The sequence below is a fragment of the Heteronotia binoei genome, unplaced genomic scaffold (genome assembly GCF_032191835.1).
Source record: "Heteronotia binoei isolate CCM8104 ecotype False Entrance Well unplaced genomic scaffold, APGP_CSIRO_Hbin_v1 ptg000568l, whole genome shotgun sequence".
In the NCBI taxonomy this organism is placed as follows: domain Eukaryota; kingdom Metazoa; phylum Chordata; class Lepidosauria; order Squamata; family Gekkonidae; genus Heteronotia; species Heteronotia binoei.
The window spans coordinates 95780-117648 of record NW_026800051.1 but is presented as its reverse complement, the minus strand read 5'-3'; the positions used below and the strand labels follow the sequence as shown (position 1 = coordinate 117648).

Here is a 21869-nt window from a genome sequence, read left to right as displayed (position 1 = left end):
GGAGCGATACAGAGACTGTGCACTGGCCAGAAGCTTTCCCTACCCTCTCTGATGTTTCCAAACATCAGAGAGGGACGGGGGAGAGCTTCTGGCCAGCACGCAGTCTCAATATTGCTCCCTGATCCTCCTCTGGGCGGAGGAGGATCAGGGAACAATACAGGCACTGCACGCCAGCCAGGAGCTTTCCCCGCCCTCTCTGATATTTCCGAACATCAGAGAGGGACAAGGGACGGCTTCTGGCCAGCACGCAGTGTCTGTAGCGCTCTCTGAGTGCTACAGGTGGCGGGGGGGGGGGGGGGCAGGAGCTGGAGCGTAGTGTGGCATGCAGCGCCGAAGATAAAAAGAGAGGGGAGGGGGCTGTCGGGTGCCCCTGGTGACCCGGTATTGAGGCTTCTGTGGCCTGGTACTGGGTTGCGACCCTGCAAATGGGAAATGCTGCACTATTTCATTTTCTAAACAATGCCTTGGATGTTCTGCTTCAGAACAGACCTTTCCTGCCTATCCCCCTCCCACTGCAGCCCATAGATTTCCCTGAAATGCTGCTGTTGGGATACAAAGAACCCCCAAGAATGTCAAGAGGGGCAAATTGGGGGTCTCTGCAGCAGGTAGGAGGAATTGGCAGAACTTACAACTGTCAAGTCGGCTGAATTCAATAACGAGTCTCTTGTTAAAACAGAGTTGCAAGTTTATTGTAATCAGAACTGAAGACCATGGCAGAGATTGAAGGACTGAGATATACAGGCATTAAACCAGCATTTAAGGTATAGATCAAAGGATTCCTACGGGGAGGGCAATCTATGCAATACATTTTCGCACTCGGGTGCTACTCCCTTCATTCCCAGCCTGAGACCTTGCCGCCCCAGCCTCCCACAGACATCCAGGCTGGGAAGGTGCCACTATCTTGTTCACATGTTAGCATTTCAAAGCAGACTACACAACAAAGGCCTCTCTATGGAGGGGGGTAGGGAAGTTAGCTAGCAGCATTCCGAGTTCAGTGAAAACTCCCAGACTCCTTCACTCCAGAACCAAACTTAATATTTTAGTTAAGAAATTCATAGCAGACTTGACAACAACTTCCCTTCTGTTAGTGGAAAATTTAGTCTGGATCCAACCAACAATCTGCAAGAATCCAGATTACTAGCAACCTGTTCTACTGTTGTCTGCAGTTAACCATTCAGTGGTTAGGGGCTGCAGTTATTTTTGTGCTTGTTTTTAATCAGTTAGGTTTGAATTCTTTAGGTTGGAGAAGACCGAACATCTGGAAATCGTGTTATTGGGTTGTTCAGATAGACAGGAGAACCTACCCATTAGGGAAAAAATGAAGAAAAATACAATCATTTTGCTCTGTGGTCTGGTCCCATATCCTATCATATGTGTAGTATGTGGGTGGTTTCTAGTTGTACTGAAGGGAAAGTAGAAGAGAGAGACCTACAGTTTTTTGTCACTTCAGTGACATTAAAACTAATATAGCTGGGAAAAAATACTTTTGCCACATAAAGTATTGAAATTTTTGGAAAGTACATTTGTTTATTTATTTATTTATTACTTTAAATTTCTATCCTGCCCTCTCTGCAAGCGGTCTCAGGGCGGCTAACAAAGGTTCCTGCTTAAGAATCGCATTGTGGCTGTGAATCAGTTCTGACTTTTAAAAAGTCTAACTTTTAAATGAGCCAGTTAGCCGGTTGCTCATCACTTCTTCTTGCGATAACTCCAAATACTTCTTTGAAGGAGGACAGGCCTGTGTTAACAATGCAAACTCTTTGTGTATTACCTGGAGAACGTGACCTGAATGTCGATATCTAAACTGTACAGTCTGGATAAACGCCCTTTCAGGAATTGAGGCTAGAGCATTATTTTGTTACAGAAGACAAGATCTGTTCTTCTTTTGAATGAACATTACATTTTTCTCCTGCAGAGTCATCTGTTGCATCTTGTCTGTTTAAGGTGTATCTAATTGTATTTGTATGGTTCAATGGTTTGGAGTTTTAATTATTGTACTATTCTTTATGTCAATAAGAAATACCATTGCACCTTAAAGTATTTAGAAATCAACTTCATTTATTGTTTGTTTGTTTATGAATGGTTGTCTAACATAGATTGTTTCATTGGCTTTTACATTGTCATGAATGTGTTCCTCTATCATTTTCACTTATTCATATCTGTTTTCAAGGCAGTGAAACCTTACCGGGGACAAATATCTAGGTTTTGCCTAGCTGTATTTATTTTTTGTATTAAAAAAGTAATATGTCTTAGTCAATATTCCTGCAGATGCTACAGCAAAAGGAGGACTAGAGCTAGACTCAAGACTGTGGGTGGTAATGAGCCACACCCTTCTGTTTTAGCCTGTTAAAGGGCTTTATATCCTTCCCAAACTGAGAAGCATGACTTCCCAGGCATTACAGCATGACTTTGTAGGGAAAGGGAATGTCAGAATTGCAAGGTGTCATGGCATGATTATTGTCATTTTTGTTCCTTTGTGCAGGTGTGACAGCAGAAAAAGGGGGGAAATGGGGGAAACAGCAAGTTTTTCTGGGACAAATGTGTGTAGACACTACTTCATGTTGTTTCCATGATGGGGGCATCTTAACACAAACCCCTGTGGACACAGACTACAGAAAGCACAGGAGCTCTGTCTCTGTTCTGTTAGAGAGAGAGAGTTTGCCTTACCTTGTGATACCCTACTTCCTGCAGTAGTGATCAAGATTCCATATGTTCACTCAGCTGTTTAAAGTAGCGTGGCAGAACTTGGGAGAGGAAGAAAAAGAGTGAGATGGCTTCTCTCCCGCATACCAGGCTTTTGTAGCACGGTCAGGAAGATAAACCATCTTCCTTTCCTTCCAATAGTTCTTTATGGTTTACCTCTCTCATTAGGCCTCTGCTGGTAATAGCAACAACAAAACCATGCAGCTGGCACTTCCCACAATGGATTAACATCTCTTTCTTCAGTGTCTTCCTTTTTGTTGGGTTTTTGTGGGAGACAACATGTCGGTGGTGCTTCTTGTAAAAGCCAAAATTACAGAAGGAAAAAACACCCATCCTTTCTTCCATAGATAACCTGAGGGAAGGAAAGAAGGATAGGTGGTTCCTCACACTTTGATGCTCCTTATGTCTCCTTCAGAAGCTAAGTATAAGGGCAGACTGCCTTTCCTGAGTTCTCTGTACATGTCCCAGGAAGAGTCAGTGAAGAATGGGGTTGTTGGCAGCTACAAATAACAGCTTGGCTGTTATAGTAAACTGAACTATAATCTATGGCCCCTGACTGAAGCACTACTTAAGTAAGCTCATGTCCGACTTCCGGGGTAGGAAAATGCCGAGCTGAGCTGCTTCTCATTAAGGGAGCAGGCTGGAACTTCTGTTCGGGGTAGTGGAAGGCAAATTAATGCCTACTGCCTACTTTTCTCAGACAGAGATTAGTCCAAGATATGCACAGAAAACTTTGAGGAGATTTACCTTGGCTAAAAGGGAGTCCCGGGGGGCTCCTTTGAGGGGTGTTAAAATAAAGAAAGAAAAGATGAAACTGTATTTACAAAATATTAAAATAGCACCCTTAACAGAAAATATGAAAGAAGTTTTGAATGCGCCAATTGAAAGAATAGAGCTTGAAGCAGCGATCAATGCAATGAAAATTGGAAAGCCACCTGGGTCAGATGGATATACAGCTAAGTTCTTTAAAACCTTTAAAGAGGAATTAATACCGAAACGCTGAAAATTGATAAACATGATAAGATTAAAAGGTAAAATACCAAATATATGGAAGGAAGCAGTGATTTCGTTAATTCCAAAAGAAGATAGAGATGTCACAAACGTAAAAATTTATAGACCGATTTCATTATTGAATAATGACTATAAAATATACACAAGAATACTGGCAGAACGATTTAAGCAATATTTGATAAACTTTATAAAGGAAGATCAAGTGGGGTTTCTCCTCAAAAGACAGATAAGAGACAATATTAGGACTGTTGTAAATATTGTAGAGTATTATGAAAGACATCCAGAAAAGGAAGTAGCATTATTCTTTGCGGATGCAGAGAAAGCGTTTGATAATCTAAAATGGGACTTTATGTTTGCAATTATGGAGAAAATGGAGTTGGGAGAAGACTTTATAAGGATGATAAAAGCAATATATACTGAACAATGTGCAAAGCTATGTATAAATATGGACCTTACAGAAGATATGATAATTAGTAAAGGTACAAGACAAGGGTGTCCGCTCTCTCCATTGTTGTTTATAATGACACTTGAAATCTTACTGATGCAAATTCAAAAAGACAAAGAAATAGAAGGATTAAAAATAAAAGGATTTACTTATAAATATAGAGCATTTGCAGATGATATAATGTTTATAAATGAAAACCCCACTCAAGTAACACCTTTGGTGTTAGCTAAAACACAAGAATATGGAGAACTGGCGGGATTTTATATAAAGAAAAATCAAAAATTTTATGTAAAAATATGCAAGTAAGTAAACAAAAGGAGTTATAAAAGCTAACGGGTTGTGAAGTTACCTTGAAGGTAAAATATTTGGGTGTGGAGATAACAATGAAGAATATTGATTTGTTTAAAAATAATTATGAGAAGCTATTGCGTAAAATGGATGAAGATATGATAAAATGGAATAAACTTAATTTGTCATTGCTGAGAAGAACAGCTGCAATTAAAATGAATATTTTACCAAGAATAATGTATCTATTTCAAACTATTCTGATTGTGAAGGACAGCAAACAGTTTTAACAGAGGAAGATCTCAGAATTTGTGTGGGCTGGGAAGAAACCAAGAATTAAAATGAAAATTTTAACAGATGCAAAAGAGAGAGGAGGATTCCAATTGCCAGATTTAAAACTATATCATGAAGCAGTCTGCTTAGTGTGGATAAAAGAATGGGTGATGCTACTAAACAGAAAACTTTTGATGTTGGAAGGTCATGGAAATAAATTCGGCTGGCACGCTTATATGTACTATGGGAAAAAAAGATGGATGGTTTTTTCTCTCACCATTATATAAGAAATAATTTGTTTAATACGTGGATGAAATATAAGAAATATGGTGATGAGAGAAAACCGTTATGGATAGTGCCAGCAGAAGTGATAAAAATAACAGCTGAAGTGGATGAAGAAAAGTGGTTGTCGTATAATCAGCTATTAAAAATACAAGGCAGTAAAATAGAGCTAAAATCTGCGGAAGAGTTGAATAATAAATATGACTGGTTTCAAATGCAACAAATAAAGAGCTTGGTGGAGAAGATATCAAAACTGACAGAATAAGAAAAGAACAAACAGAAATCAAAATAGATTTTTTTTTAGATAATGAAAAATTAATTTCAAAACTATGTAAACTGCTTTTGAAATGGTCTACAGAAGATGTAGTGAAATCTCAAATGATTAAGTGGGCAATCATTGTAAATAAAGAAATACAGATGGAAACTTGGGAATATCTTTGGAAGAATTCTATAAAGCTTTCAACATGTCATAGTATTAAAAAGAACTGTTTTAAATTGATGTATAGATGGTATATAACTCCTAAAAAGTTGGCAAAGATGAACAATAAGATGCCAGATAGATGTTGGAAGTGTAAAAAACATGAAGGTTCTTTTTACCATATGTGGTGGACTTGTGAAAGAGCCAAAAAGTATTGGCAGATGATTCAACAAGAAATATCTAGGATCTTGGGATATGAAATCAAGAAAGTTGCAAAGACTTTTCTGTTGGGATTATATATGGAAAAATTTCGAAAAAAAGATAGAACTATAATTTGGTACTTGCTCTCAGCTGCTAGGATATTGTATGCGCAGTTGTGGAAGCAAGAGAGAATACCAGAGAAATGGGATTGGTTTTTAAAAGTTATAACATGGAGTAAAATGGACAAATTGACAAGAATTTTAAGAGACTATGATTTAGAAACTTTTAGGTTGGAGTGGAAGAAGTTTAGAAGTTATATAGAAAAAGAGTGAAAAGTAAAAGGACATTGGACAATTTTTGATAATGATTAAGCCTTAAAAGAAAGAAAAACAGAAATTTTTGTTTTATTAGTGGTACCTTTAAATATTAGTATTTTAAGTATACAACACCGGCGGGGGTCAAATAACGGGGGGAGGGGGGATTAGAAAAGTAATATATGGGATAGATAAAAAGAAGTAATTAATAATGCGAAGAATTGATTGTTACCATATGTTACTGGAATAAAATTGTTTTAAAATGAAAAATTAAATAAGCTCATGTCCAAGACAGCGTGCTATGAAGCCATGAACATTGTGTAGTAAAATTCTTTGTAACTTGGGAAACTGAAGTACTGAAGGGTGAGTGTCGGTCTTGCTTGGCTGGACCAGTTCCAGGGGGTGTGCTGCATCAGACAACACAACAAGAAACACTTTGTTCTCACTGGGGTAAATCCCAATGAGAGAGAATTCCTTGCCTTGAGATGCCATTAGCATCCAAGCAGAATTCTACAAAGCTCTAAGATTGTATCTGTCACCATAGAAACTAGAAGGCTGAAGGGGTTTTATCTGTAGAATAGCCCACATGTCATCTTGCCTGGAAAGTTTTACAGCCTCCCGCCCCCGCATCACAACTAAAATTTCTCTGAAACTACATATTAGTGAATCTTGTAACAGTTCCTACTGAATAATGTTAGAGTCAACCACTGAAAAGCCACAGCATCAGATTAATAAGCACCATAATGCAGCCAGTGAATTAACTCAATTTCAAAATTCATAACCAGTGATCTCAGAAAACCTATCCTAAAACTGCCCATTCTTTGAAAAATGTAAGTATTCAATAGAACCTCATCAGAGGAAAGGAAGTTGTCAGTTGTAATTTGTAATACTTTATTCACATTGATACTGCAAGTGGTTTTTAAGTCGGGACAGAATGGGTAAATGAGAGAGTGAAAGTCCTTTGAATGTTGCTGAGGTATTGTTTCCTGTGCCAAGGTGCACATCTTGAAACCTAATAGGCTAAAAGGCATTGATGAAATTCCCATTTTGTCACTCTCACTGTATTCTACTCAGACTGGTTTAATCCAGTTTCCTTTTTTCCTTTTGATTTTTTTTTTGTACTGAAGCTTCGTATGACGTGATAATACAATTTTGAGTAATTTGCTGGATTCATGCTACCTTTTCTGATCTTGAAGATGAACCTTCAACCTTCTTACATGTGCCATAACCATCTTTGAAATGTAATTGGGAGTTCAGGTTTTAAAGAGAAACTGTAACCTTTTCCTGAAATATATTTTTCTTTTTGCATAAGCATGTGAATATGTGAGACGCTCTTTGACAAAGGTCGCACAGAGGAACATATTTCACTGAAATAAGCTTTGTACAGTGCTAGGATGTAGTGACAGGCTCAGGTCTTAAATCTGTTTGTTTAAAAATGGTTGTAGCCTAGCTATTTATTTGAATAGTTTAGAGACAGATTGTCCGCTATTGTTACTTTACTTCTGATTTTTTCCCCCTAAAAGTATTCTTTTAGCAATGTGTCGCTTCTATGGGCTTGGTCGTATACTGCTGGTTTTCTTTTGCATAGATGTCCAGGAATATAGTTCTCTATATATCTTACATTTTCCACAGATTTCCCATGGGGTACATACACACACACATATACACACTCCTTTGCTTATCAAATCTGAATTTATTTTACTGCTTTAAGAACAAATTTTTTTATGACTAGTGCAAGTAAAATTATACTTTGAGGCATATTTATGAAATTATAAAGCCTTAGTTCTGTTCAAACAGAGCTATGACTACATATCAAATGCTAGCTGCACACTGAAAAAGAAGAGCTGTAAACTACTGTCCTAGGTGCTACTTAAATATTTCAATCTAAGAAGTAGAAAGGCACAAAAATTGAAAATAGAAGCTGCATATTTTGTAGTTGACAATTATTTTTATTTTGACTTAAAGCTGTCTTTATACAGTCATTATCAAATATTAGCAGACTTAGATATTGTGTTAAGTAGCAACTATGGCCCACTCCTGCTAAAGTAAAGGGCATTCCATTATCAGGTGTTTTTTAAAAAAAAGTTGGAGTAAGATGTTGCAAAAGGAGAACTAATTGTATCCAATGACCAATATTTGCACTTATGCATGGCATTGCAGTGCAACAGAATAATAGACTTAATATATGTTTACACAATAATTTTAATTTAGAATTTAATGCAGTTAAAGAATGCATTTTCCGAGCAGAATATGCATGGTAAGTGCTTCTGACTGCGCAAGAATCATGCCTTGTGTAGCACTACCATTTGTACAATGATCCTTACATTTGTACAATGATCCTTACATTAACAGAACAACACTTATTTGGAGATAAACTCTGCTGACAGTTTGTTAGATTCACACCATTGTTCTCTTCAACAATGTATTAACATCATGCAGACAGTATGCCATACTGACAAAGTCACATTTAAGCAATAAACATACTTAAGAATCTGTTATACAACGGCATTCTGACATGAGAAACTGATAGGTTGTCTGCATCAGCACAAACACAGTGCATCTCTTCATGTGCATTAACTGAAGATTTCCAGGTCGTTGTGATACCCAGATGCAGGTGCCAGTTAAATCAGAGGTTGTCTACTCCTGGCAAACTAGGATTATTTTGATGGAACAGGCCTGCTTTGAATTGCAGACCCTGCTCTGCCCACAACTCCTTGGTGTTGAGGGTTACTCTTCCTTCCACTAGGGTAACTCACTGCCACCACCTGCCCCTTTGTTACTGCCAGGCAGGACAGGGTTCCTAGCTTCCCTTCCCAATCTGAGGTCCTGCCTCTATGTCCTCCATTACCTAGAGCCTGGTTACCAATACTCCCTCCAGGGCTTTTTTTTTTAGTAGGAACGCACAGGAACACAGTTCCGACTTGCTTTGTGTCAGCAGGTGTGGCCTAATATGCTAATGAGTCCTTGCTGGGCTTTTTCTGCAAAAAAGCCCTGTGTGAAACAATGATGACTTCAGGGGTGTGTGGCCTAATATGCAAATGAGTTCCTGCTGGGCGGGTTTTTTTTTTTTTTTTTAAAAAAAGCCCTGACTCCCTCTAAGCTGTGGAGTCTTGTGAGCAAAAATTCTGCTTTGTGAGTTACTGGCATTAAAGTTGTGAGCTACTGCATAAATTAGTTTGCTCTGGGGCCATCCTTCCTGAGCTAAGACAAAAATATGTGAATTGAAGGCTAAAAAACTGTGAGCTAGCTCACACTAACTCAGCTTAGAGAGAACACTGCTGGTTACCATGGAGACCAATTGCAACTTTGAGTCTTCACTGGAGAAATAGCAACTGGCAAACAGGCTGCTTTCCTCTTAACTCGGGGGCCCCTCTTGTACAAGCATATCGAAGACGATGGGAGATCTGGGTGGTATGGAGACTAAGAACCAAACCTCTAAAGCAGGGTTTCCCACACTTCCCCCCCCCCCATGACCCGGTTATTTTTACATTTCTCCTTTGTGGCCCACTAAAATTTGGGGGTGGAGTCAGGAGACTTCAGGGGCGGAGCAGGGAGACAGGAAATGCTTAAAACTCTTGCACTATTTTGTTTAGGAAAGGTAGAATAGTGGGATTTTGCAATGCAATTTTAAAAATAAAACATCAAGAAAATGCACAAGGATCACACAACAGAAAACTAAAAATATAAAATGCTCTCAGCCTGGGAAAACATGAAATGGCAGGGCATTTCAAGCTCCCCCCCCCCCTGCCTACTCAGATTAGCAATGGCAAAGAAGAAAGGCGAGAGACAGGGGGAAAGAATGACAGAGAGAGAGAGAGACAGACATGAAATGGCAACCTGGGAAGACATGAAATGGCAGGGCATTTCAAGCTTCTCCCTCCCCCAGGTCTACTCAGATTAGCAATGGCAAGGAAGGAAGGAAAGAAGGAAGGAAGGACTGACAGAAAGAAAGAGGGGGGGGAGTGGGAAAGAAAGCAAATAGACAGGGGAAAAGAAAGACTGACATAAAGAAAGAGAGGGAGGGAGGGGAGAGAGTTGGAAACAAATAGAGAAAGAGAGAGAGAGAGAGAGAAAGAAAAATAGTAAGGAAGAAAATGGGAGGGAAGGAGTGAAAGAAAGGAAGTGAAAAAGAAAAAAAGAAAGGAAAAAAACAAAGACAGGGAATGGGAGCAACTTACCTATAACTGCTGACTTTCTGCGCTGCGCTGTTTGGCCCGCTGAACTCCACCTGGCATCGGAAAGCCCAGAGGTTGAGGCAGGGCCAGCAGAGCCCCATCTGGCGGCAGGAAGCCCAGAGGTTGCTGTGTGAATGTGGCAGGGCCAGCGGAGCCTCCCCCCCCCGGCGGCGGGAAACCCAGAGGTCGCCGCGTGAATGTGGCAGGGCCAGTGGAGCCCTGCCCGGCAGTGGGATGTTGACGGGAGGCCCCTGCAATCTGGCATGGAGGCTTCCGTGGCCTGGTGCCGGGTCACGACCCTGTAGATGGGAAACGCCACTCTAAAGAAAGAAAAAAGATTTATTGAAATCTCAGAAACTCCAAAGTCTCTAGGAATTGTCTAGAGACTTCCTAGCATCAGATTCCTTAGTTGGTTTTCATACCATGGCCATTAGCACATGTATAGTGTAATCTAGAAGGCCATTGACCTGGCTCCCTGACATTTCCAGAAAAGGGGGTGGTGGAAATCACACTTTTAAAACTCAGAGTTGTGAGGCAGTTTCTCCACAATTATAAACCTGAATTAAATCAAGGTTTAGAATCCCATGAAGTAAGACATAAACAGACTTTAGTTCCCTTGAAGAAAATGGCTGCTTTGGAGGGTGAACTCTGTGGCATTATATACTCTCTGTGGTCCCAGTCCTCCCTAGGACCCACCGCCAAATCGCCAGGAATTTCCTAACCCAGTTGAATGAATGTCTGTTAGAATGGCAGAAAGGGACCCACTCATAGGTCAGCAGCTTTGCATACTCATAGATGCTTTGAGTGTGTGTAAAGAGCTGTCAAGTCACAACTGACTTGTGGTGACCCCTACAGATGCCTTAGGTCAGGGTTGTCAAACTCATTTGCTAGGAAGGCTGGATCTGACATAAATGGGACTTTGTGGATCCGAGCCATGTGTGTCCTAAAATATAAATGCCAGATAGCAGAGAGATAGACTTTATAGAGGACACAGGCCAATACAGTTAAAGATACCATTTTTTAACTTAAAATATAAAAATTCTTAAAACTCTTGCAATATTTTGTTTGAAACAGAAAAGGGGGGATAGTGGGGTTTTGCAATGCAATTTTAAAAAATAAAAGATCAAGAAGAAGCACAAGGACCACAGCAGAAACATAAAAAAATTAAATTGTCTCAGCCTGGGAAAACATGAAATAGTAATGATTAGCAATGACTCTTCCAATGTAATATCCCCCTTTGGCTGTGAGTTTCCAAATTAGAGTACTCACTCCACTGAAAAGAGACCAAGCTGGCTCAAAGCATCAACACTTGATTTGCAACACGCAACTCCAGGAAGCTTCAGCTGGCCGTAGGAACACTGGGAAGTTCCTCTCCATTGAAACACATAGACAAAGTTGCAAGGAAAATGTGGAGTGGATTTTCTTTTCATGTCTGTTCTGCCCAGAAGCCTGAAAGAAAATCCATTCTGCATTTTCCTTGCAGTTTTGCTTTTAGCTTTAGCCTCTGCAAAGAGAAAGCAGAAGGAGCTGGGAACCTCATTGCAGCCTTGGAGCTTCACAGGGTGAAGGTAGGAGAGGGGAGGGGGAGAAGAAAGCCCTGCGGACCTGAATAAAGCCCTGGGCGGGTCTGTTTGGCCTGCGGGATGAATGTTTGACACCCCTGCCTTAGGTAGACAGAAAAAAATTGATCATAAGCTAAAAATAAACTCTGCAAAAAAATTGAACTGAGAGAACTGAGCATGCTAGGGCTGCCAGCCTCCAGGTGGGGCCTGGAGAGCTCTCTAGGGCTGCCAACCCCCCTGTCCGGGCAGGGAATGTCCTGCCTGGGAGGTTCTCAACCTGCCGGTCCCCCTGTGATGACATCACCTGAAAGTGACATCATCAAAATGGCGGCATCCATGCAGGGCTGCTCTAGACGTTTCCGGGAAACTGTTCCCAAATTAGAGTTCTATGGGTTCCCAAATGGCTAGAGAATCCGGGAAAACCATAGAGTTTTCCCAGAAACGCCTAGAGCGGCCCCATACGGGTGCCGCTATTGCGATGACATCACTTCTGGGTGACGTCATTCATCTCACGCGTGCACATCTCATGCGCGAATGTCCCCTGCTGGGGGATGAAGAGGACTTGGCAACCCTAGATCTCCCACTTTTACAACTGATCTCCAGCTGGCAGAGATCGGCTTCCCTGGAGAAAATGGCTGCTTTGAAGGGTGGACTCTATGGCATTGTACCATGCGGAGAACCCTCCTCTCCCCGAATCTCACCCTCTTCTGGATCCACCCCCAAAGTCCGCAGGTATTTTCCAACACAGACATGGCAACCCTAGAGCATGCTGATTGCCTTCGGGATATTGAGGTTCATGAAATGGGAGGACAGGGAAAGGGCCTGTTCAAACCCTAAAAGCTTCTGTTATCTTTGAGGGGCAGGTACGCTCAGGATGGGAAACAGCAGTTTTTGTGGGCCTCTGTGGGTTGTGAAATCATAGACTGTAAGAAAAGATCCAAAAAAATCTGAACCATGGAGCATAAATCCATAAATTCTTCCTCTTTCAGGAATGAGCGTGCTCGTTGGATTACTGCACTTGGACAGTGCAGTGATAGACGTTCCATGGACAGGACAAGTAAGCGTAAAACATGAACTTTGATATGGAATATAAATGTATTGCTATTGTTGATCTCCACTAGGGAGAAAAGCTAGGTATTAATAAAAAAATAAAGTGGCTTTTTGGTGTATAGATTTAACAAATAATGACAAAGTGAATGCATTGTCTTGGATTTTGCTGTTTCAGTGTTTGGGAGGGTGAGAAAGAGTATGTGTGTGTGTGTGCGCACATGTGTGTGATGGAAGCTTGAATGGAAGAAAAATAAGCAAAATCTGAAGTGTTGCTGATAAAACCATTTTCCAAAGTGTTTTCTTGAGATCATTTTTTTTGTTTAAACAAGATTTGTTTATCTCCTTAAAACATATATAAGCTAGCCTTTCTTCCGGAAGGCTAGGACCCAACGCGGGTAGCAACAGTAAAACCTATACATCACTTAAAAAATCAAAAATAATAATTAAACCACCAAGCAATAACATGTTTCAAAATGTTATGCCTAGTGTGTGTGTGTGCGCGCCTCATGTAAAATTTCAAGTACAATTCATGATTGCCGCCTGCAGTTTTATTGGCCCTGGGAGAATGACCATTTGGGAAGGGCAGGATATAAATGTGAATGAATGAATGTTTATTATAGAAAATTGATATGTACAACAAAAAAAGAGCAAAATGCAATTTGCAAAATTATATCAAATCATTACAGAGTTTAAATTACTCAGTAGATAATAGTAGCAAATAATACTTTGGGGGAAAGGAGGCATATCTATATATAAGTCTACTATGTGTAATTCTCAGAGGTGGGGTTTTCGAGTTATATAGAGATTTAAAAAGTAACCAAGAGTGATAGGAGCAATTAGAGGGGAGGATGTTATGTTCTGACATGAAATTCAGTACAGGACCCCGGATAGAAATAAAATTATTGTAAATCCTCTTCTAATTGATCCCAAATTTTATCATGAATGGAATAGAGGTGTGCATTCCAATCTACCCAAACTGAAAATATACTAAAGAAATACCTTATTGGCATTTTTTAGGTAGATTTCAGCTTCCCAAATATATCCAGGTTTTTCTCATGAAAACTGGGAGGGGGGAATCATGGATATAGTCAGGAGTTTTGGGTAGATCTGAAAACAGCAGAGAGGCTGTTTGTTGGACAGGCTTATGCCGTCCCTTTGAACTTTACAGAGACTGCAGAAGCCATCCCGAGGATCAGCCTGGGTGGTGGGCAGCCGAGAGCTTCCCTCCACCCTGGCTGTGTCTGTCTTCTCTTGAAGCCTGGTTTGAACTGGGCTGCACAATAAGCCAGCCCATGATCAGCTGTGTTGATGTGGCATTGAGAGTTCCGCATTGAGAGAACAGCCCAGCCGGGATTGCTGTGCCATCAGGGAGCAGATAACTCTCTGCAAGTGCACTGCGTTCTCCTGAAGCTCAGTTTAAATTGGGCTGCAAAAGAAGCCAAGCTGGCCTCAGGATTGGTCTGGTATTTTTTAACTGGATTTTTTGGGTTCAAGTCTGTTGGACTAAAAAAAGGTAAGGATTTTTGAAAAATCCTGAATCTGAATTCCGTACCAGTATTCAGAGTTGGGACTTTTCCAGGAACCCTTAAATTTTTTCGGGTCCAACAGACCCGAAGTGCAAAATACTGGTAAAAAAAACACCTAACACCCATAACATGCATGTTGTTACTTTTTGTTGAACTATCATCTGTATTTGCATCCTTCCTTTTCTCAAACTGTGCCTTCTTGGTCAGTGGGTGTAGAGAGGAAGCTGTGTTCCAAAGCCCTATATCCAGAGACAATTACACCTTATTTCCATTGAAATCAATTGAATGTAAATTTTTTCCCTGTTGGCTTAATTTACCATTTCATAAATACAGCTTCTGTATTTTGAATATGTGAAGCAGGCATTGCAGATTGCCTGCCACAGAACATTGCCTTGAATCAAGTCAGCGAATTACCAGAAAACAAGCCAAGGAGGAATAGGCTTGTCATATGTTTACTGTTATTTAAACTGAATTTGTGAACCCACCCCTTAGATTCACCATGTGAATCAGTAACTATTCTTTCTTCTCAGCACTGACACAGGTGGAGATCATCAGATCATATACTGCCAAGCAATCAGATGAACTTTCTCTACAAGCTGCTGATGTGGTTCTGGTCTACCAAAAAGTGAATGATGGTGAGTAGGTTTCTTTGGTCTTTAACTACCATAAAAGAAAGCAGTCCTTTTCTGTGGTGGTACCCCAGTAGTGCAACTATGCTCTCATGCACATGGCCAAAGCTTTATTATTTTCTGGAGCATTTTAGTAGATGATCCCTCTCCCCACTTATTTTTGTTGCTTTTTTTAGTGGATTGTGTGGTTGTGGCATTCAATTACCATTCCTTGGGGGCTTATTATTAATAGTTTCATTCTGGTTTTGTAGTTGACTTGAAGGTTTAATAGTAGAATGGCAAGATTTAAATGTTTTAAATATAGCAGAATAAATTATTGGGTGGGGGCAATCTGACCCCAGCTGTTGTGATCTGAGTCTAGGAGGTGGCTACAGGACTCATAGGAGAACACACCCACATAGCTTCTTTTCTGAACAGGGCTGTAGTATAATGAACTGGCTTGGGAGGGTTTATAAAAAGGAACAGGACTGTAGTGTAATTCCACTTCATTGTAGTTATTGTACTGTGTTCGTACTGCATTGCTTTCTGCTTTTGCAATTCAGTTTTTTTTTTATTGGCGGTAGATTCAAAACAAGTAAAAGTGATCTCTACACAAGACTGAATTGGCTGTCAAGATGCTGTTATGGCTGTTGTAGCTTCAGAAGCAGATTTTATGCATTCCTGGAGAATAAATTTATATAGTTATTTCCTATGTAGCAAAATGGAACCTCCAGTGTGCTTCTGAATTTCATCTATTGGGTGCAAAATATTGGAAAAGATAATGCTTGTTGGCTTTCTGGAAGTGTTTGGATGGCCATGATGGGAAACAGGCTCTTGAACTGATTGGACCTTGGATCTGATCATATTGAGTCTGTATCATATTGAGGTTTTTATTATTCTTTGCAGGTTGGTATGAAGGAGAGCGACTGCGTGATGGGGAGAAAGGCTGGTTTCCAATGGAATGTGCCAAGGAGATCACATGTCAAGCCACAATTGACAAGAATATGGAAAGGATGGGACGTTTGCTGGGCCTCGAAACAAATGTTTAGAACCTCGCTGCCTTATCTTCATTCTACGATCTGCACTACTTCAGCTATGTGGTTTCTTGGGCTGTTCTAGGTGGCTACTAGGGGTGTGCAAAAATGGGATTTTGGGTATATTGAACTCAAAATATATCAGCATGGTATTTGGATTTTGTAAATATTTGGAATTACTAATTTTTACAGCTCCATTATCCCCTATGGGGACCATTATAGTCAGTGGTCCCCATAGGTTATACTGGAGAATAGATCCAAAGTATCTGGGGTTTTTAGGGGGCTGTTTTATGAGACAGAGGCACCAGATTTGCAGCATAGCTTCTGGTGCCTCTCCACAACCCCCTCCCCCTGTTTCAAAAAAATTTGGACCAGGGTTTGATTCCGTATGCCCCAGAAGAAGGTGTCCCCATCCTCCATTGTTTCCAGTCCCTTGAACTGGAAGTCCTTTGAATCACCTTTAACACCAGCTACAGGTGACCCCGAAAAATCCCAAATATTTTTGGGATTTTTCAGGCTCAGTTGTATCAGATAGCTGGATAAATACCCCAACTGGAATCTGGCTGGAAAAATACCTGGAAAATACTTCTCAGGTATTTTCTGGGTTTTCCCCTGGCTCAGATAAACCAAATTCACACCCCTAATGGCTATTTAATAGGCTGTAGCATGTGAAAAAGGATTACAGCTATGTGCAGTTATTTGGAGTGGAAGCAGCCCAGGGCGAATTCATACAAATAGGAATCGGCTAGCATTAAGTAATAAAATTTTATTTTGTTTTGTTTTACAAATAAACACTTTTATTAAAAAAAATGGTTAAGATTTATATAGATTCCAGATAGCGTGATCACTTGAGGTACTGTGGATTAGCTACTTTTGAATCCTAGTGCCTTTGTTTTAGAAAGTAATTTTAAGGTCCATTCATTTCATTTGCCATTTTACTTTGGTATTAAACCCCTTCCCTTTGTCTCTTTCCAGTAAGGCAGATCCATGTGAAAAAGCAGGGTTCCATTACATACCACTGGTGTGGCTTTTGGACTGAATAAGCGGGATTTGTGTATCTTTTGATGTACAACTGAAGTTGTTTATGGCTGAGAAAACAGGATGCTGAGTATTAGTTATGAATTAATCATAAACCAGTCTCATTAAATTCTGTGAGAATGGAATGCAGAGTTAAATGTCTAATTGTGTTCATTTCAGTAGAACCCATAGGTAATCTTTTTGTTTGATTATTACCTATGGGTTCTACTGTAATGAACACAGGGGTTACCTGTGACTCTTATTTTTTAACTCTAATGTATTTTTTAACTCTAATGGCCAGCTTCAGCCATTTCCCGCTTAGATCTGTCATTGGCAAAGTGGCTGGCTGTGTCCTGTTTCAAATAATAGAAAACAAAAGGAGAGGAAAAACAAAACAGGTGGCCTGAGCTGTTGCATTTGATGATAGGTCAGCAGTAAATACAATGTTCTGAGCCAGCAGCAGCCCTGGCAGCAAACCTTTTAACCATGCTCAGCTCTATTCAGAGTTAGGAAATAGACCACTAGATCCTATAGCTTCAGAGCAGGTATTCCTTACTGCTCACCACAAAACAGTTGTTTTGACACTTCAGTATCTGAATAGACTTGGTAAAAAACCTCAGCACTCACACTGCTCTGTTTCCTCTCTTTCTCTTGTAATGTCCAGTTGAACAGGTTGTTGTGATCACATTATGCTTTGGCCACCTGGCACCACTGGCTGATATATAGCGGTAACTGTGAAGGTAAAATGAAGGAGAGAAAGAGGGTGTTTTGCTGCTTTGAGTCCACTTTGGGGAGAAAAGCAAGGTAATCTTTCTGAAAAGAATCTGATTAACATGTTTTGTATTTAACGGGAAATTAGGAGGATGATAGGAGATGAGATGTGGAACAGCAGCTGCCTTATATATTGTATAACATCTTGTTAAAACTTTCAGTCTTATTAATAGAACATAAAAACAATTCATTTCAGAGTAGTACATAAAATCTTCCAGATATGAAATAGACATGGGAAAAAATTCTGACTTCATCAATATCCTTGAAACTTTTGCCAGGATTTCCCTGTTCAACCTAAAAAATTGTGTAAGAACTACAAGACTGTTGTACATGGCAGTAACGTGATCTGTTAGTTCTGTATTTAATCGTTTTGAAGTGTGAGACTGCCCCTCCTTTGAGTTGGTGTAGAGTAATCCAGGTATTGATTGTGAATACTGAACCTTGAGCAAAGTAATGATGTTGTTGATCACACGAGTCGCATCCCAACAGTGAATTAGGCAATTAAGCTCCTTGGCCCCACTGCACAAAAAGTCAGTTGCTCTTTCAGTTGAAACCAACAGGTTGTTAATCAGATAAGCTGGCCCATATGACTTCTTCACGGTTTGAAGGCTATTGATTCTTAGCAGGGTCTCTTGGTATCTTCCCTGCCTGGAAGAGGAGCCTTGCTGTGATCACTGAACGTCTCATTATAAATCCCCATGTTGGAGTTTACAGGCATTTATTTGTCAAACCACACTGTAAATAGGAATTAATTTGTAATTGTATTTGTAATTAATGTATAAATAGGAGGTAATTTGCAACTTCCTTATTTTTTTGTAAATGAGAATCTATTTTCTACATCATCATATATTATATGTCTACCTTTGTCATACTTTGGTACTGTTTTTCCTTTAACAGAAATGGCAGCAGATTTTAGGAGAAAGTGATTTTTTTTACTTCTATTTTTTCATTTGGTTAGAAATCACAAATTGTAATATTTATATATAACAGAATTGAACAGTGAATGTTTGAATAGAGGTAAATCTGCACTCCCATTTCTACAGAAGCATATATTGGTTACAGTGTAGGCTGCTGGAATCAGGGCTGTAAGGCACATTTGTAAGCATTCAGAGAGAAAGTGTGCAACTTTTGCAAAACTGTGGAATAAATCCAAACTGTTACACATGGATTTGAAGTGATGCTGTGGCTGTCAGCCTATCCAGAATGTATTGTATATATTCACATGTAAATACATCTGCTACCCACCTACACAGGAGTTTCTTGGTGTGTCTTCATTAGCAGTGCTGAAATTACTGTACATTTACATGGTGTAGGGCCTTCCTTTGGGACAACAGTTATTAAAAGGCTAGAATCACCTTGACTGCTTTCTTCTGACCCAACAATAGAGTCATAATGCCCATGTGTTACTGCATGACTAGCTACTAGGAGAGAGAGAAGCACAGCCAGCAGCATTAAGTACTATCCCATGAATGGGGAAAGAGATTTCCCATCAGTCTTCATGCTCTTAAAGCCCTGTATGGTCATAACAAGTTGACAAAGACTGTTTTGAACATTGCAATGCATTAGTACAATTAATCCGCAGTATCTTGACCTAATAAAAACAAAATTATTTTGAATACTGACAGATTTAGCACACATTTTATTTTTAAAAGTATTAATCTTACTAAATTGTATACAAATCAAGTTTCTTCCCCCACCAAAAAAAGCTCTCCCCCTACATTTGAATTGACATGAGTTGAAAGTATTGCTAATGCAAGAAAAAAAATACCAATGATCAGATCGACTGAGTTCACATGATAATTTGAAGAATTTGACTGTGGCAAATGAGCAAGTTTAGACACCATTCCTATATCTCTATGGTATGTGGTCCAAATATATGCAAACTTTTAGATTAGATCTGCTCTTCTCTATCTCTTCCCCCCATTTTTGAAAAAGAACAGTCTCAGACTAAACATGCTGCCAGTTTAGAGCTCCATGTGCCGATTTTAATCAATTAACTAGAACAATAGACTATATTTTTGACAGTTATATAGAGGCATTCCATGAAGTAGCAAATGAAATTAGGAGCTGTTTTTCTATGCAGCAGCTGTAATCTTTAGTTTACCCAGGGAGTGATCTCTCCCTTCTGATGCCTTAAACTTAAGGGGAGAATAACATGTGCAATAGGTCTAAATTGGAAATCAGATTGTATTTTAGTACTAGTACTACATCTTTCCTTCTATAGTTGTCCTGTTGGTTGATACAGTCCTCCAGCCACACGCACTTTACTCATGCACAATTGAAAGCAAGCTGATGCATTTATTTTTCTAAGACTCCATTTGTATAATGTGGCAATGCTTACTGCTATCTTCAACACTCCACCTAAAACATTCCCTGCTGCTCTAGAGAGTCTCAATAAAATATAGCAGTGCTATCGTACAGTAGGTTGCTAACATACTTTTTAAAGCCTCTGCTAAAATGGTGTTTCATTTCTTGTAGGAGACAAATCAATTATTTAGAAGACAAAAAAAGAACTACACTAAATAAAGGCCACAGAATATCATCTTTGGTGCAATTCTAGGATTTCCCCCCCTATTTAATTGATCCGATCCTAGGAAGAGTATTTGATGTGCTGTGCTTGTTCTTTGTAACATTTCCTGCAAATAAAATAGCCAGAGTGGAAATTGCCATAACTAGTAATATTTGCTCATTTACTACTAAATTATTAAATATTCCTGATTATGCCTAATTCTATTTAGAGGAGGACATGCATAGAGCTTATAGATTCTACTTGGAGAGCCAGTTTGGTGTGGAGAGCCAGTTTGGTATAGTGGTTAAGTGTGCGGACTCTTATCTGGGAGAACCGAGTTTGATTCCCCACTCCTCCACTTGCACCTGCTAGCATGGCCTTGGGTCAGCCAAAGCTCTGGCAGAGGTTGTCCTTGAAAGGGCAGCTGCTGTGAGAGCCCTCTCCAGCCCCACCCACCTCACAGGGTGTTTGTTGTGGGGGAGGAAGGTAAAGAAGATTGTGAGCCACTCTGAGACTCTTTGGAGTGGCGGGCGGGATATAAATCCAATATCATCTTCTTCCCTTGAGTTAGAGACCCCAACTACAGAAGCATAGAAGCATCATTCCAGCCTTTCACAAAATGTATGCATGCCAAAAGGAAGAAGTCAAGACAGTGCTACTGAGGTTTGATGCCCAATGGGCAGTATACTTTAACCTGTAACAAAATCACAGTGATTCTACTGCAATATTCCTTGCCAATTTTTTTAAAAAATTCATTTTGACCAATGAGGTAAAACAGTGACAAATGGAATTATCATGTGCTTCTCCAGTGGTGCTGGGAGTGTGGCAGTCCTTATTTGAAAATATAATAACATAACAACACAAGAAAAGTTTAACCAGACCAAGGAGCCATTCGTAGCCATCCTTTGGAGATTTCCAAATAACAAAATGGTGCTGATTGAATGAGTCAGTCATTAATCCAGATTTGAGATTTTTGTTTATTTCAAATATTTATATGCTGGCCTTTCACCAAATGCTGTTCCACAAGCATGAACAGCAAATGAAAAAGCTCAATCTGTTACAGAACTTGCATTTGACAAAAGGGGTACAGTTGGTGACAGCAAAGCTGGCACAAGGTAACAGGCAGGGAGAGAGAGAGACTCATGGAGGATAAGTCTATCAATGGCGATTAGCCATGGTGACTAAGGGAAACCTCCATATCCAGGGGCACTAGTCCTCTGAATCCCAAGCCAGGAGGCAACATCAGGGGAAATCCTCAGCCTCTGTGCCCTGTTGTTGCCCATCCAGAGGAACTGGTCGGCTACTGTGTAAGACAGGATGCTGGACTAGATGGACTATTGGTCTGAGTCATCAGGGCTCTTATGTTCTTTGGCCACCAAATGAGAAGGGAGCACTCACTGGAGAAGCACTCACTGGTCTGAGTCATCAGGGCTCTTATGTTCTTATGAGTGGTGGTGGTTCAAATATGTGAATCTCAGCTCTTGAAAGGCTTTAACACTAAGCACCAGCAACTTGAATTGGACCTGGGAATGAATAAGCAGCAAGTGAGGGAAACACAGCCCCCCCAGCCACAACAGACTGCCACATTTGGCATCAGCTGATTTCCAAGTAGTCTTTAAGGACAATTCTGTGTAGAGCACATTAGCGCTTCTGCTAAATCTTGTGTTGGTCAGTCTACCAGAATA

The 21869-nt window shown here is 40.0% G+C and overlaps 1 protein-coding gene across 1 annotated transcript in view; it reads left to right on the top strand.

The window, feature by feature from the left end:
* The window catches only part of LOC132590744 (rho guanine nucleotide exchange factor 26-like), an 82518-nt gene extending 65888 nt beyond the window's left edge, over nt 1–16630 (top strand). The window contains exons 12-15 of the mRNA XM_060263654.1: nt 12659–12726; nt 14776–14880; nt 15760–15987; nt 16546–16630. Coding sequence (XP_060119637.1) covers nt 12659–12726; nt 14776–14880; nt 15760–15902 — 316 coding nt within the window. The 3' untranslated portion in view covers nt 15903–15987; nt 16546–16630. The remainder of the gene's footprint in view (nt 1–12658; nt 12727–14775; nt 14881–15759; nt 15988–16545) is intronic.
* Nucleotides 16631–21869: the final 5239 nt, after the last annotated feature.